This window comes from Amyelois transitella, chromosome 3, assembly GCF_032362555.1.
Source record: "Amyelois transitella isolate CPQ chromosome 3, ilAmyTran1.1, whole genome shotgun sequence".
Lineage (NCBI taxonomy): Eukaryota > Metazoa > Arthropoda > Insecta > Lepidoptera > Pyralidae > Amyelois > Amyelois transitella.
This window is the reverse complement of record NC_083506.1, coordinates 3,057,422-3,070,709: the sequence shown is the minus strand read 5'-3', so window position 1 is coordinate 3,070,709 and position 13,288 is coordinate 3,057,422. Positions and strand designations below refer to the sequence as shown.

Genomic DNA, 13,288 nt, shown 5'->3' with positions numbered 1-13,288 from the left:
ATGTATGTATTAATAAAGCGATTATAATGTTCTCTTCCTAAAAAAAATTCCTTTAGACAGTTCTCCATTTTCGATTCTGTGTATCGCTGAAATTATTTATTATCATTTTACGATACCCTTTCTTTCGCCCATTCAACCTAACCTTAAAAGAACTAATAGTTTTTGCCAAAATGTTCGCAATAAAGTATCCACAAAAACTTCACAAAAAAAAGAGCCAAAAATATTATTACCGAAGATTGCGCCATGTGAACTCGGCCCAAGTTTACCAACTAATTGATTTGTTTTTATCAGAGTTGATGAGAAATTGAGACTGAAGGTGACCGACAACGGACTGTCCCGGGATCTGTTCCCGGACGACTACCATTGTTTGGGTGACAACGAGAACAGGCCGGTCAAGTGGATGGCGCCCGAGACCTTGCTGCAAAACCAGTACACCACGGCTTCTGATGTGGTAAGTGTGTCGGGAGCCAAGATTTGGAGTGATTATAACTGCGCTAGTCCCTTATGAAAAATGACATAATTATGACAAGCAGTTTTTCTCACAATTAAATTACAAAACATCTGGAATCATTACACAAAGAATCTATTCGAAACTGTAGTAAATCATGTTGAAATCATAAATATTTCTTTTTAATTAAGCCAAACAGCTGAACGCGGCCTTTTCGGGACTATTGGCTCTGTCTGCCCCGTAAGGGATATAGACGTGACTATATGTATGTATGTATTTCTTTTTATCAGTGGTCACTGGGAGTGACTCTTTGGGAGTTGGCCACCCTGGGCGCGTCTCCGCTGGCGGAGTTGGACGCGGCTGATGTTGGCGCCTTCCTCAACGGAGGATACAGGCCTTCGCAACCACACAACTGTCCTGATGAACTGTGAGTACTATTTTTATTATTTTAAACTTTATATCACTACACATTAAGGCATCAAATCCGCTTTTGATACAACAAAATGTATCAAAAGCGGGTTTAATGCTTAAATTATTTATTTATTAAAGCTTAATGCAAATATAATGTACATACCTGTTGTACTTAGACATGTTGCCAGTCGAACCATTGGACCACATTGAGACGGCTGGACAGTTAAATAAATAATAAAATAAATTTATTATGAAATATAATATCATTGAGTTAATATCTCGCAATACACGACACGAACTTATTTCGAGACTAACTCAATCTGTATAATCTGACCCGTATATATTTATAATACGAATTTCAGAGCTTCAGTTTCAGTTTAAAATTTCAGAATTATAAACAATTAGAACAGATCTCATAGAATAATTTACATACATACATAAAATACATAAAATCACGCCTCTTTTCCGGAGGGGAAGGCAGAGACTACCTCTTTCCACTTGCCACGATCTCTGCATATTTCCTTCGCTTCATCTACAATAGAATAATTTATTTAACTTCTAACAGGTATGGCCTAATGTCTTGGTGCTGGACATCCCCAGCGTCAGCCAGACCGACCGCTCCTCAGTTACTTGCAGCTCTTCACGACTTCAGACAAGCTCTGAGTACTTACATATAAATTTCCTTAGAAACTAACTTTATAAGGAACTAACTCAAACTCTATTCTCGCCATGGTAAAACAATATGGGTGACTTCATCAATGAAAATGGAAAATTATCGATAAAGTGACTGCCATAACCATTGCTAATATTGCGCTCCTTGGACACAGATATAAAAGGATAATAGACAGGACTAATAAGTAATTTTTGAAACTTGAATATTAACATTACTTTTTTTATTAGTACACTTATATAATATTCTTTGAGCAAATTTAAACTGTGCAATAATATTACCTCTCTTCTCTTTAACTGCTTCGCTTCCTATTTTACTTAATCCAAAGTGCCTGCCAAAGAAACGACAGTTTTGCAATATCTACGTATATAATTTCATAAGTTTAATTGTATTTCAATCATATTTGTACATATATAAATGTTGTCTTTACCAGTAAACGTTTAGAAAATAGTCTTTTTTATTCAACTGTTGACTGTTCCATACCTATTACAAATCCATGATAGGTTACGCAAGAACTTGGATAAATATAGATTTGGTGTCTGGTAAATACGATCAATAATTCATTAAGCATAGTAGGTACTGTTGATGTGAAAATATGCGAATTAACTAAAATAATTGTGTCAATTGTTTTAAAGTACGGTACTCTCGCTGTAATATATTCCAAAAAATTAACAACTTGATGAATTTTCATAGGTACACTAAACAATTAAATCACGTAAAATAAACTGCATCAAAAAATCTCAACATAATTCCTATACAAAAATATGTGTACCGTAATATTCAAAAAAATATATGTTGTACACATACCATACCTACCAAAATTATATTTAAAAAAAAATGATGTCGAAACGTAAGATATATTTTTGATCAAATGGTGATAAATATTATGTTAGTATAAAAATGTAATTTGTCATCTCAGAGGGGTGTTCTAACGATAAATAGGCGTAAGGTTTAAAAAGCTAGATATTAGATTATTAACGTTAAATACTATCCTTAACATGTGAAGAAACACAACAAAAATATTTACCAATTTTGAAAATAAAACCTGCATCATTTGACATAATTATTTTTTAATAATAATTGTAATTTTTCTCTAAGCAATGTATGAAGACATATTACCTTGAACGTAGAAAATCCTTATTAAATGAAGTTCGTAATTAGGTTATTAGTGAATATGTAAACCTTAATGATTTATTATTTAAATGACCAAATCATTGTTTAATTAAGTTTTGGTTATCTTTTGTTTTAAAACTTTAATAAAACCAAAAAGCTACTGTAAATAAAGAAATTGAGCACCAAATATAATTATTAAGATGTACATATAATTGAAATCGATGCAAAAGGAATTTAATTTTTAATGGAGCTGTATTGCTTTATCGATTTTAAAAGGACAATTTATATTATATCACTAATGACATTTAAAACATAAAGCTATGGTAAATTTAAGAAAGGTATGCTCGTCTTATTTTGTTTAATTCACAATTATTTTTTAAATATTTATCATCTGATTCAAATTTAGAAGAAAGAAAAATCCAAAAAAAAGTAGGTTTTCCGTCACTTACATTCTATCACGCAATGCACCAAAATCATTGTCTATATTAAACTTATATAGACATAACTTCGAAGATTATTATTATTTATGAATTCAGTTTGAGTTTGAAGGTCCAAACTAATTCAAATTCAGATCAGCTGTATCCGGCAAGTTCTTGCTCAAATTGTGCAGTACAAATTGTCCTTTCAATAACATCGATATTTATCATAAGTTAGAATAGTACCTGAGGACTCCAGTCCTATCAGGCCCACAAAAAGGAACAAACACCAAAACAGTAGTAAAATCATGGAGATGTCTGCTATGTGGCTTCGACAAACAAAATATTTTTATTGTCAAAAATAAAAACGTACGATAATTTTATTCTCATAAACGTAAAACTTTAGAATACGGCAAAATGAAGCACCAATATTATTTATACCACTTTATGTATACACGGCTCACGCACACACTCTCACCAAGTGTGACATTCGGCTGCTATTACATCATAGATGCGTCATAGATTATCATCTTAAGAAATGGCATGTTTTATGTCACTCACACATTGGTGCAACGCCGCCTTTGCGATGCTTCAATGTTTTTCAGCCACACTCCGTCCGCCTTTTTTTCTACGTCTATGGTATCTGTATTTTTTTATACTTTTTTTTTTCTTTACAAGATAAATATTTTTTTTCTTTTCAGAAATATTTTTCTATATTTAAATATAAAAACGTAAAATAAATGTAAAATTTTGCACTAAGTCCCGACCCAGATCTACCAGGTGAAAAGGAATTCACGGGTGTCATAATTCCATACCTATGAACAAATGGCTAATCGTTCATAATTCATGACTTTCTCATATTTTTTTTAAAGAAGACAGCAAGTATACTCGTATATATTACTACGGACATAATAATATTTAGTTACTTTTCAATTACATCTGTAAATAATAAATTAAGTCAAAGTTTCTTGAAGCCAGATACACTGACGCCCATGATCGAGAAATATTTGTCTATTATACCACAATTATTCATAGAAAATCGATATTGGAATGTATTGGAAAATTCATAGGATAATAAGAAATATAATAGAATTTAGACTAATTTATTGTAAATATTTATAAAATCTAGCCCATGGCGATAAAATATAGTATTAAGAAATTTCAATCCTTAAAGTGTAATTATAAGTTTTTGATATGACGTCTGTTCACGAAAATATTTCATGAAATGAAATATAAGTTAAAGTTTCATTTTTATTTCAATTAATTATGCAATAGATACCACATGCAAAGACAAGCCTAGCTAATGACTTAGGTAGGAATTAAATACTCATTAATTTTAAACACAGGTTTTTGCGGCAATAGACTGAAAAAAATATGAGTCATCTTTTGGTTAATGCACTCATTCGTTTCATATTTAAAGTTCGAAGAAAACTTTTATACACCTTCATAAGTAATTTAACATTACTCACACTGTAATAATCTTTAAGTAGGGCCAATTTAAGCCAAATAATGAACCTAGTGCATTGTTTTGTAATCTTACTAGCCATTTTTGTCAGCTTATTTATACTTACATTTATTAACAATATAAAATGAAACTTTAAAAACAAGAGTTGATTTTCCTCCTCAATTTGTTATATCTGTTATTTTATTACCAAGTTAAAATGATCGGAGTGTAATAAATAAATAATAATATAATTTTTCTTGCTATTCTACCTAACTGTTCCTACTTATTTAGTTATACTTATCAAGCTGATAATTTATTTTTTTTACAGGATTTTATATATGTCCATGTACTAGTTGCATAATTTTATTAAACACTTTAAACCCCTGTTCTTAGTATCTTTGTTTATTAACTATTAGCATTAATATTAACGCTATTATATAATTGTATTAAAAACGCATATGGATTATACAGGGTGTTTAACTCTTAGGCATTATAAGCGTCTAAAATTGGTTTGAATATAGTTTGCGCTTCTTTCAATATTAGCTTGTAACTTTCTATCTAATTGTGAAATCGGTGTTCTTGTAAAACTATGGTTAAAGCACCCTAAACTATTGTCCTTTTAGAAAATATAATTATATTACATTTTGTGTTATTTTAAAATTAGTTTAAATTAGACCCAATTGGAGTCAACCGATTTTCTTATTACTTCTTGCTATTATTATATTTTCTGTGGACTGAAAATTATGAACACACTTTTTTTAAAGATAAGTTCAAGACTCAACCTATAATTTAATTAATTATAAATAAATGTCTCGACTACGTGAAAAATAATGAAACTTATCCCACTTCAGTCGTTGTACATTTTATAGAGTAGTGGTAGTCATCTAATGATGTAATCGAATGCTGAAATATAAATTTAACCAAAGAACTGCAAAACCTTTTTACTTGTGTAACTAATATAACAAATTATGAATTTGTAGGCCAACCTTTAATTACTTATTGTACATACATAAATATTAACAGGCAAAGCCGGCTGGCATACATGTGCATATGTATGCCATAGCAACGATTGCTATGACTTGTTTGGCTAGCAAAAAGTATCAGATTTTGATCGAATTTTTTTTTTCCAGAAATGTAGTGCATTTCATTTAATTATTTCTCTCCTCTGTTCTCCTTCTGTCTTTTTAGTGTATATACAATATATTCCCAAACTTTCCACTATACATCCAATAAATTCAAATAGTACATTTCAGGGACAATCAAGCTATATAGAGTGTTAAAAATTAAAAATATGCATGAGTGTGATATTATTGACACATTGCATAATCAAATTACCAAAAATGCAGGCGCGTAGTCGAATGAAATTGACAAGTTACTAAACATTATTAAATAATTATTCAATATATTTTGTTTTAAAATATGTTTATTTACAGACAAATAAGTTAACTTTTTCTGAAACACATTTTTTTCTCTGAATGGAAAATCTGTTTCAACATAATTTTAACATTTTCTTTTTATTTAAACTATAACTTTAATATATACATTTGTAAAAAACAATTATTTTAGAGTAATCTGACATTCATGATAAATTTTAGAAAATATATAAATAAAAGAAGCACAAAAAAAAATATCCCCAAAGACCATAAGATCACTTATACAATAAGTCTTTCCTTTCAGTGAAAATAAAAAAAAATAGAAGAAGTTAACTTTGAAATTATTTACGTAATACGTTTTCATTTTAATAGTTTACATTATAATATATTATTATAGCATATAAGATATAGTATAATATGATAAAAATGTGGATTTGTAAAAACGTCGCATATGACAAAGAGTGCCAGATGAATGTGATTGTATGTTAAATGTATGTTTATATGTTACGTAAGTATCTGTTTAATACAGTAAGTGACTATTTAATATGAATGTACTCTGTATGGCTTCAATGACAATTACGAGAAACGAAATATAATGTTATTTTATAATAGAATGGAGTTTTATTTTAGACTTACTTTGTTCCAAAAAACAATTCTTTGCCCAGTATGTCGTCATCTACGTTCAAAATAAATTTGTAAGTTTGTTCAAAACAAAATATCCAAGTTAAAAATAGGTAACTTGTTTGTGGAAAAATCCTTGGATCGAAAAACATTGAAGGAAATTTAAGATTAACGCAGGCGGATCGGCAGGCAATAGCTAGTTTATTACTTAACCTAATATTACTCATAACTTATATACTTAACTTATTATTGCTAAGTTTATTGTCAATTATTTTTAGATCACTTAAATTCGACTTTGAATAATGAAACAGCTGAACGTAGCCTTTCAGTCTATCAAGGCTGTTGGCTCTGTCTACTCCGCAGGAAATATAGACGTGATTATATGTATGTATGAAATTCAAAATTTCAAGAATCAAGTTACACAGATTAAGGTACCCTGACACGGCCGAGCATAACAGTCTTGTGGCTACGGCATATTTCGTAGGCGTCACGCTACAAATAGCTACGAATTAGCTACGCATCGTAGCTGATCAGTAGAGCGTACCGATTTTCTACGTAGTGTGGGCGTAAATTTCTTTTACTACCTTCCGCCCGCAGCTCCACCCGCGTCGAATTAAAATTCCCGTTTTATCTGTTCCTGTAAGAATTACCAAAAGAAAAGTAACTAGTCCATATCCTTTTCCAAGATCTGAAGTATTTGTGTACCAAGTTTTATCAAAATCGGTTACTAAAACATCTATAGAAAATAGAGAGTGAAAAATATTGTAGGTATGTACTTTGTTAAACAAAATAGATATAAAAATGAAAATTGCATTTTGATCAATTTTTACATTTACAATTAATCTTAGATTTGGTTTTGGTTTTTAACCGAATTAAAAAATAGGAGGAGGTTCTTTATTCGAAGTATTTTCGATTCCAAACTCTAATTTCTATCAAACTTTGTTCCTTTTGTTTTATTTCAAAGATTGATTCAAACCTCAAAAATTAGGTTTAACAGGATGCACTTATAATCCACCTACGAGTATGATAAACTTTCAACAAACAAAAACACATATAGGTATAATGGTCAGAACAGAACATTAACTCACTGATTTATCAACAGCGACCTTAAAGTTGTGCGTCGAAGGTTTTTAATGTAATTACTTGTTTGTATCAAAACAAGACATGGGAATATATTGGGTCAGCGTCAAACTTTATACTAATATTTAACCGTCTTCAACAAAGGAGGGTTACTCTATGTTCATTTTTTTGTAACGTGATTACTCATCTATACTAATATTATAAAGCTGAAGAGTTTATTTATTTGAACGCACTAATCTCAGGAACTACTGGTTAGAATTTAAAAAATCTTATTGTGTTGAATAGACCATTTATTGAGGAAGGCTTTAGGCTATATACCATCACCCTGCAACTATTAGGAGCGAATAAATGAAGCGAATAAAAATCCAGGAAAATTATAAATCCTTGAGTGCTCCAATGGTGCCCAAAATAACTATTCCACGCGGACGAAGTCGCGGGCACAGCTAGTTAATTATAACACTTCCATTACTCTAAGCAGTCCATGCAAGTGCATGGATTTTATTATAGTTATTTCATTTATAGTCTTCATTTCATCGTCATTGTCATAATAAACAATGACGATGAAATGAAGACTATAAAATGTACCTATGCATTTGACATCTATCACTGTCACTGAGATCAAGCTTTTTTTAAGGATAAGTGTATAATTTTAAAAATCGAACTGATCAACTCAGAAAAAAATAAACCTATTCAGCCAGTTCTCAATTTCAACAGATAACATACGAGTATTTATGCCTCGTTTAATGAAGGAATCGCACACTACATCTACGTCCGGTCCTTAGAACTAATAACAGTGGGGACTGATAAATGTACGATCAGCTATTACATGCTAAACGGGATTGATGGCGTGGTGACCGAGGCGCACTCATAAATTTCACTGTCCTACCCTAGTGTGGGGCAACGACCTTTGTACTCCAGATTCTGCTATGCACCTATATCAAGTTGCAAAGATAATGTCTTCGGAGACTGCTATATTGGCGTCCTTAGATTGTGAAACGATTTTTATCGGTATGTGAAACATTCTGGTTAACTTTTAGATTTCGACATTTTGACTAGTGGTTAAGTTGTATTAAAAAACAGATTTTGTGTAAAAGTACAAAGCTTAACAACAATAAAATTCATCACAATGATCACAGCGTAAGTCTTGTGTGAGCCTTACATTGAGTCCCAGATCCGCCTGTGAACACAACCCTGGAGTAAATCAGGTTATTAACAGCCGCGTTCTTAGATGATGTACGTAGAACTTTTGAGATGTAGGGGACATAATTATGGTTAGAAATACAGTTAAACAAAAATATTATGAATTAGAGACAAAAGATCCTAAAAATATATATATGATTAAAGAACTGTCTATCTATATCTATAGATAGATAGTTCTTCAAATGCTTCCTACAATATCCACATGAAAAAAATGTAAGTATTAAGGTTTAAGGCTCTTAATACACATAACTCTACAACCCCAATGAAGTTTTCCAAAATAAAATAAACATTTAACTTTCCCGAATTGACGTAACGGTCCAAAATTAATATCTCTCGTATATTTATGAGACGTTCTGTTTGAGAAGTCCAACTTCGTTAATTGTCAGACAGTTGGTACAAAGAAACAATTAAAGCGTCTCAGTTGCTCGTTGTTTACTTTACGCTGAATCAACAGAGAGTATGAAAATAAAATCTACTCAGAGATATCTATGTTTGTTGTATAAACTTTGAAGGAAAATTTCTAGATGGAGTGTTTTGAAAAGACATTGATATTAAGACGATGGACTAGCAACCTGTCACTGCCTGAATCTCAATGCCGTCGTCATTCTTCGTTCATATTTGTAAGTATAAATAAGGAGACTAAAGTTAGTTTTGGTAACGAACTTAATAAATCTCGTCTTCATCCATTATGAAATAGACAGAGTCAACAGTCTAGAAAATCCTGTCACATTCATTTCACGTTTGTAGCGGGATAAATGTCAAATTTACTAATAAAGAATGTATACTCCATCTGTATTCAGTTTTATCTCCATGTTGTTTTCTTAAAAACAAAATATAAGTTGGGTTTGTGTAAATATTGTTACGGTGCAGTCTTAATAGAGATTTTCTGAGAGGAAAAATGAGCCATACTTTTTAAGTACATACATCATTTAAAAAAAAGGCTACAATTAAAGTTTTCTTCCTCCTGACGTCGGTTCCCTGTTACTACATCCTTATCTATCTGGACAGGAGCCCAGGGTGCGCCTTTACGACCATGATTCAGGATTGGATGAGTCATATTTTTAACCGAAGTGACTTCCATTTGATCTCCTCGACCTGTGTGGAGTAACCTAACTTATATTGGATCACGGTTGCATATTCAGTTGCCTGCGTGTGCAGGTTTCCTCACGATTTTTTCACTCAATGTGAGAGCATCAGTTAGCACTCAAACTAATGTACATAACTCAGAAAAGAGTCATTATAACTTGGTCGAGGTAGGATTTGAGCAGTTTAACCGCCACGAAAGTTCAAGGCTACAAATATTAATCTTATTTCTATGATGTAATATCCCAATACTATATAACAGTTTTCTGTTTTTCTTTTAATTATTAAAATGGCCACTAGATGGCGCTGATTAAATCATATACAAATTTGCGTTTCCCTGTTCAACTCATCTGATCGAGTACAACTCGCACGAACCTCAATTTCATTTTTAAACTATCTTACTCAACGTGGCTTTTCAGCCTCTATAATCCAATGATTATGTGTTATCTACCCCTCTGTAAGGGATAAAGAGTTGAAAGATCGAGACTTTTTATTTCTATTTTACTGATAGATGACTGCCACGAACGGAGCGAGACTTTAAGTTAAACGCGTTAGGGCGGAAGCTAGTGCAATTAAGATTTTTACTCTAACTTATTTCAAGAAAAATAAAATATCTTATAAAAACCATAAATACAACTGTGATATTAAAACAACACAAAAAAAAAAACGCCGAAAATAGTCAAAACGAAAGCGCTATTTTGGACTGAAAGCTACCGGATATGAAAGAGGGCAAAGCTTTGTAGCTACTTCCTGTTGAGTGGCTCATGCCTCTCAAAGGCAACACATGCAGCTTTAAGTTCTTTGTGCTTTCAAAATTGAAATGGTTTTGTATTTATTTAACTCAATGCTCAAATTTGGATTGTCGTGGTTTTGGATACACGTCCGCTTTGCCTAGAGGCAAGTAAGTTATGCTCGCAAGAGAAAAATGCTAAATATATATAGGTAAAAATGAACATTTATAATACAATCACGGTTTAACCCCATGGGGCCAACAGTCTCGCAAGGACTAAAGGGTTTGACGATGTCGTGGAGTCGAGATTCAAATAGCGACAGGTTGCCAGCCCAGCCTATAAGAAAAATCCCAAGTTTAAAGCCCTGCCCTTGGCCGCCTTTAACGATATCCATGGCAAAGAGAATGGTTAACTATATACTTATAATCAAACAGTTTTTAGGTAATTTAGGTAGGTAAATTATTATAAGAATCTTCTTCTTCCGCTAGGTCAATATAGTCAATGAGGGAATAAGACCCACAATCTTGGGATCACCTGTAAGGCAAAATATATTAGCAACTTGTCAGTGTATATATGAATCTTAATTCCATTATTAAGCCATCGAGATAATCATGGTCTTGTAGGCTCGTGATAGATCTAAAAGGTCTATAAGGGATTTTCTCATCCCTTACAGGGTAAACAGACTTTACTGTGAGATCTTTCTGCCTGTATATTATAATTTTAGGTTATAAAAATATTTAGTCTGATAATATGAATATGATAAATAAATAGTGTACATTCTGGTAAAAGATTATGTCAAGATTTTTTGAAGCTAAAGAAGTACAAACATAAATCATTAATTACGCCATCTTTCCACTTGCCACGATCACTGCACACTTCTTTCGCTTATCCACATTCATAACTCTCTTCATGCAAGCTCGTCGGTTTCGGGTAGAAGTATGCACGAATTATATTTATTAGAAAGATATAGTCTCTACCTACCTTTGTCGTGAAAGAGGCGAGATGTATTCACGTAAATTGGATAAGATGTCATATCAAAAGTGAAGTCATATCATGTTTCAGCTTATAAATTTAACACTACGACTGCAACACGAATAACAAAAGGTAAGACCCCACCTATCGTAACAAACTTCAAACACAGGTCAACGTTGGTCAACATTCTTCTAAAATGGATGAGAGGGCATAAAAACAAAAAGTTACTCCGTACACAATAATTTTGTCCTACCCACAGTCTATAACACACTTAAAAATAAACCTTATTTCGTTAGCAGTAAAGTTGCAGGTGGTTCGTGTTGCAATGAGACTAAAGATGTTATACAACGGAGTGTGCAACATTTAAGACACATGTTACCTACTACAAAGGTGAGAAAGTGCGAGATTGTTCTGAAGATAAGTGCTAAGATTGCGATAGGCCTGCGGTGGATGGCCGATAATGAAACAGCATAAATCTTTCAGTAAGTCGCATTGTACTACTCTTGTGATTGAAAAGTGTGAGCTAATGATTATATTTTATTCAATCCGGCTAATCTTGAATCTTTTATGCAATAGATAGCCACAAAATATTTCTGAATTTTGATGAAAAACTCAAATATTTTTTATGAACATCGAATAAATGAAGTATTAAAAACCAGCTTTTAAACGTAGCTCCGCCCAGATAAATTAATCTTTTATCGAAAATCCCACAAAGACAATCTCTTATTTTAATAATAATAAAGTTATTTTTATGTCTTATTAAAACACGAAATAACATTGTATATCAAAGGTTACTTCTTTCCTTTAAAATAATTAAGCAAAAAACAAAAGCGCGCGTCTTATAACATTTCAAATGAGTAAACTCGTTGATTCCAACTTTAGAGTAAAACTTTACCAACTCCGACAATATAAGCCACATACAATGTATTCCCAGTGCTCCAGATATTAACTTGACAATTCAAGAAGTAGGTCCATTCTATGCAGCCACTGTGGCAGTAAAAGGCTACTGTTGGTGGACTCATAAACGCCATTTTATTACGTATATACGGGCGATTGTGTCTCGCAAAACTGCCTGGAATTACTCTGTGACCAAGTTTATAGTTCCTTTAGTGATACGAAACGGTGCGTTATAAAGTTTATTAAGAATGGAAGTGCATTAAGACGTTGCATTAGTTCTAAAGTTTATACGGAATTTATGGATAGCAAAGTTTGACGTTGTGGACGCCTAAAAGGCGAATCCCAAGTTTAAACGTCTATCACTTAAGTCGCATTAAATCCATGGGATAAAGATGGAGCGGTCCTATTATTTTATTTATATCAGTGCCGGGAACCATACGATATTTTACATAGGTAAAGGTGAGGTTTGACACATAGGTACTAAAAAATATCAAAGATCTTAATACGAAATAAAAATGTACGAAATAAACCCTCGACGCTCAACTCCGTCCATCCGCCGATATGAACATTTAAAAACGTCAAATTAATTGAAGTGTTCCATCGCAATCAAAATAATCTGATTACGCGAACGATGTCACAAACGGAAAATACCTTTGTCTATCCAATTCAATTAATTTGGCTGAATTGGACGGGTTAAATTTTATTTAGTTGGAATTTTTCGCGTCGGTACAACGTTACATTTGATCCTGTTTAACGCCCGACAGGTTTTTAATACATCACACGTTTGACCTCTGGAATTTGTAGATCTGTGTGATTTTGTTATCAACAA

General features: G+C 32.2%; 1 protein-coding gene across 1 annotated transcript in view; it reads left to right on the top strand.

The window, feature by feature from the left end:
- Window positions 1-6,460, top strand: part of LOC106133482 (tyrosine-protein kinase Drl) — a 50,929-nt gene extending 44,469 nt beyond the window's left edge. The window contains exons 11-13 of the mRNA XM_013333215.2: window positions 292-451; window positions 739-875; window positions 1,425-6,460. Of these exons, the coding sequence (XP_013188669.2) occupies window positions 292-451; window positions 739-875; window positions 1,425-1,536 (409 nt within the window). The 3' untranslated portion in view covers window positions 1,537-6,460. The remainder of the gene's footprint in view (window positions 1-291; window positions 452-738; window positions 876-1,424) is intronic.
- The last annotated feature ends 6,828 nt before the right edge of the window (window positions 6,461-13,288 follow it).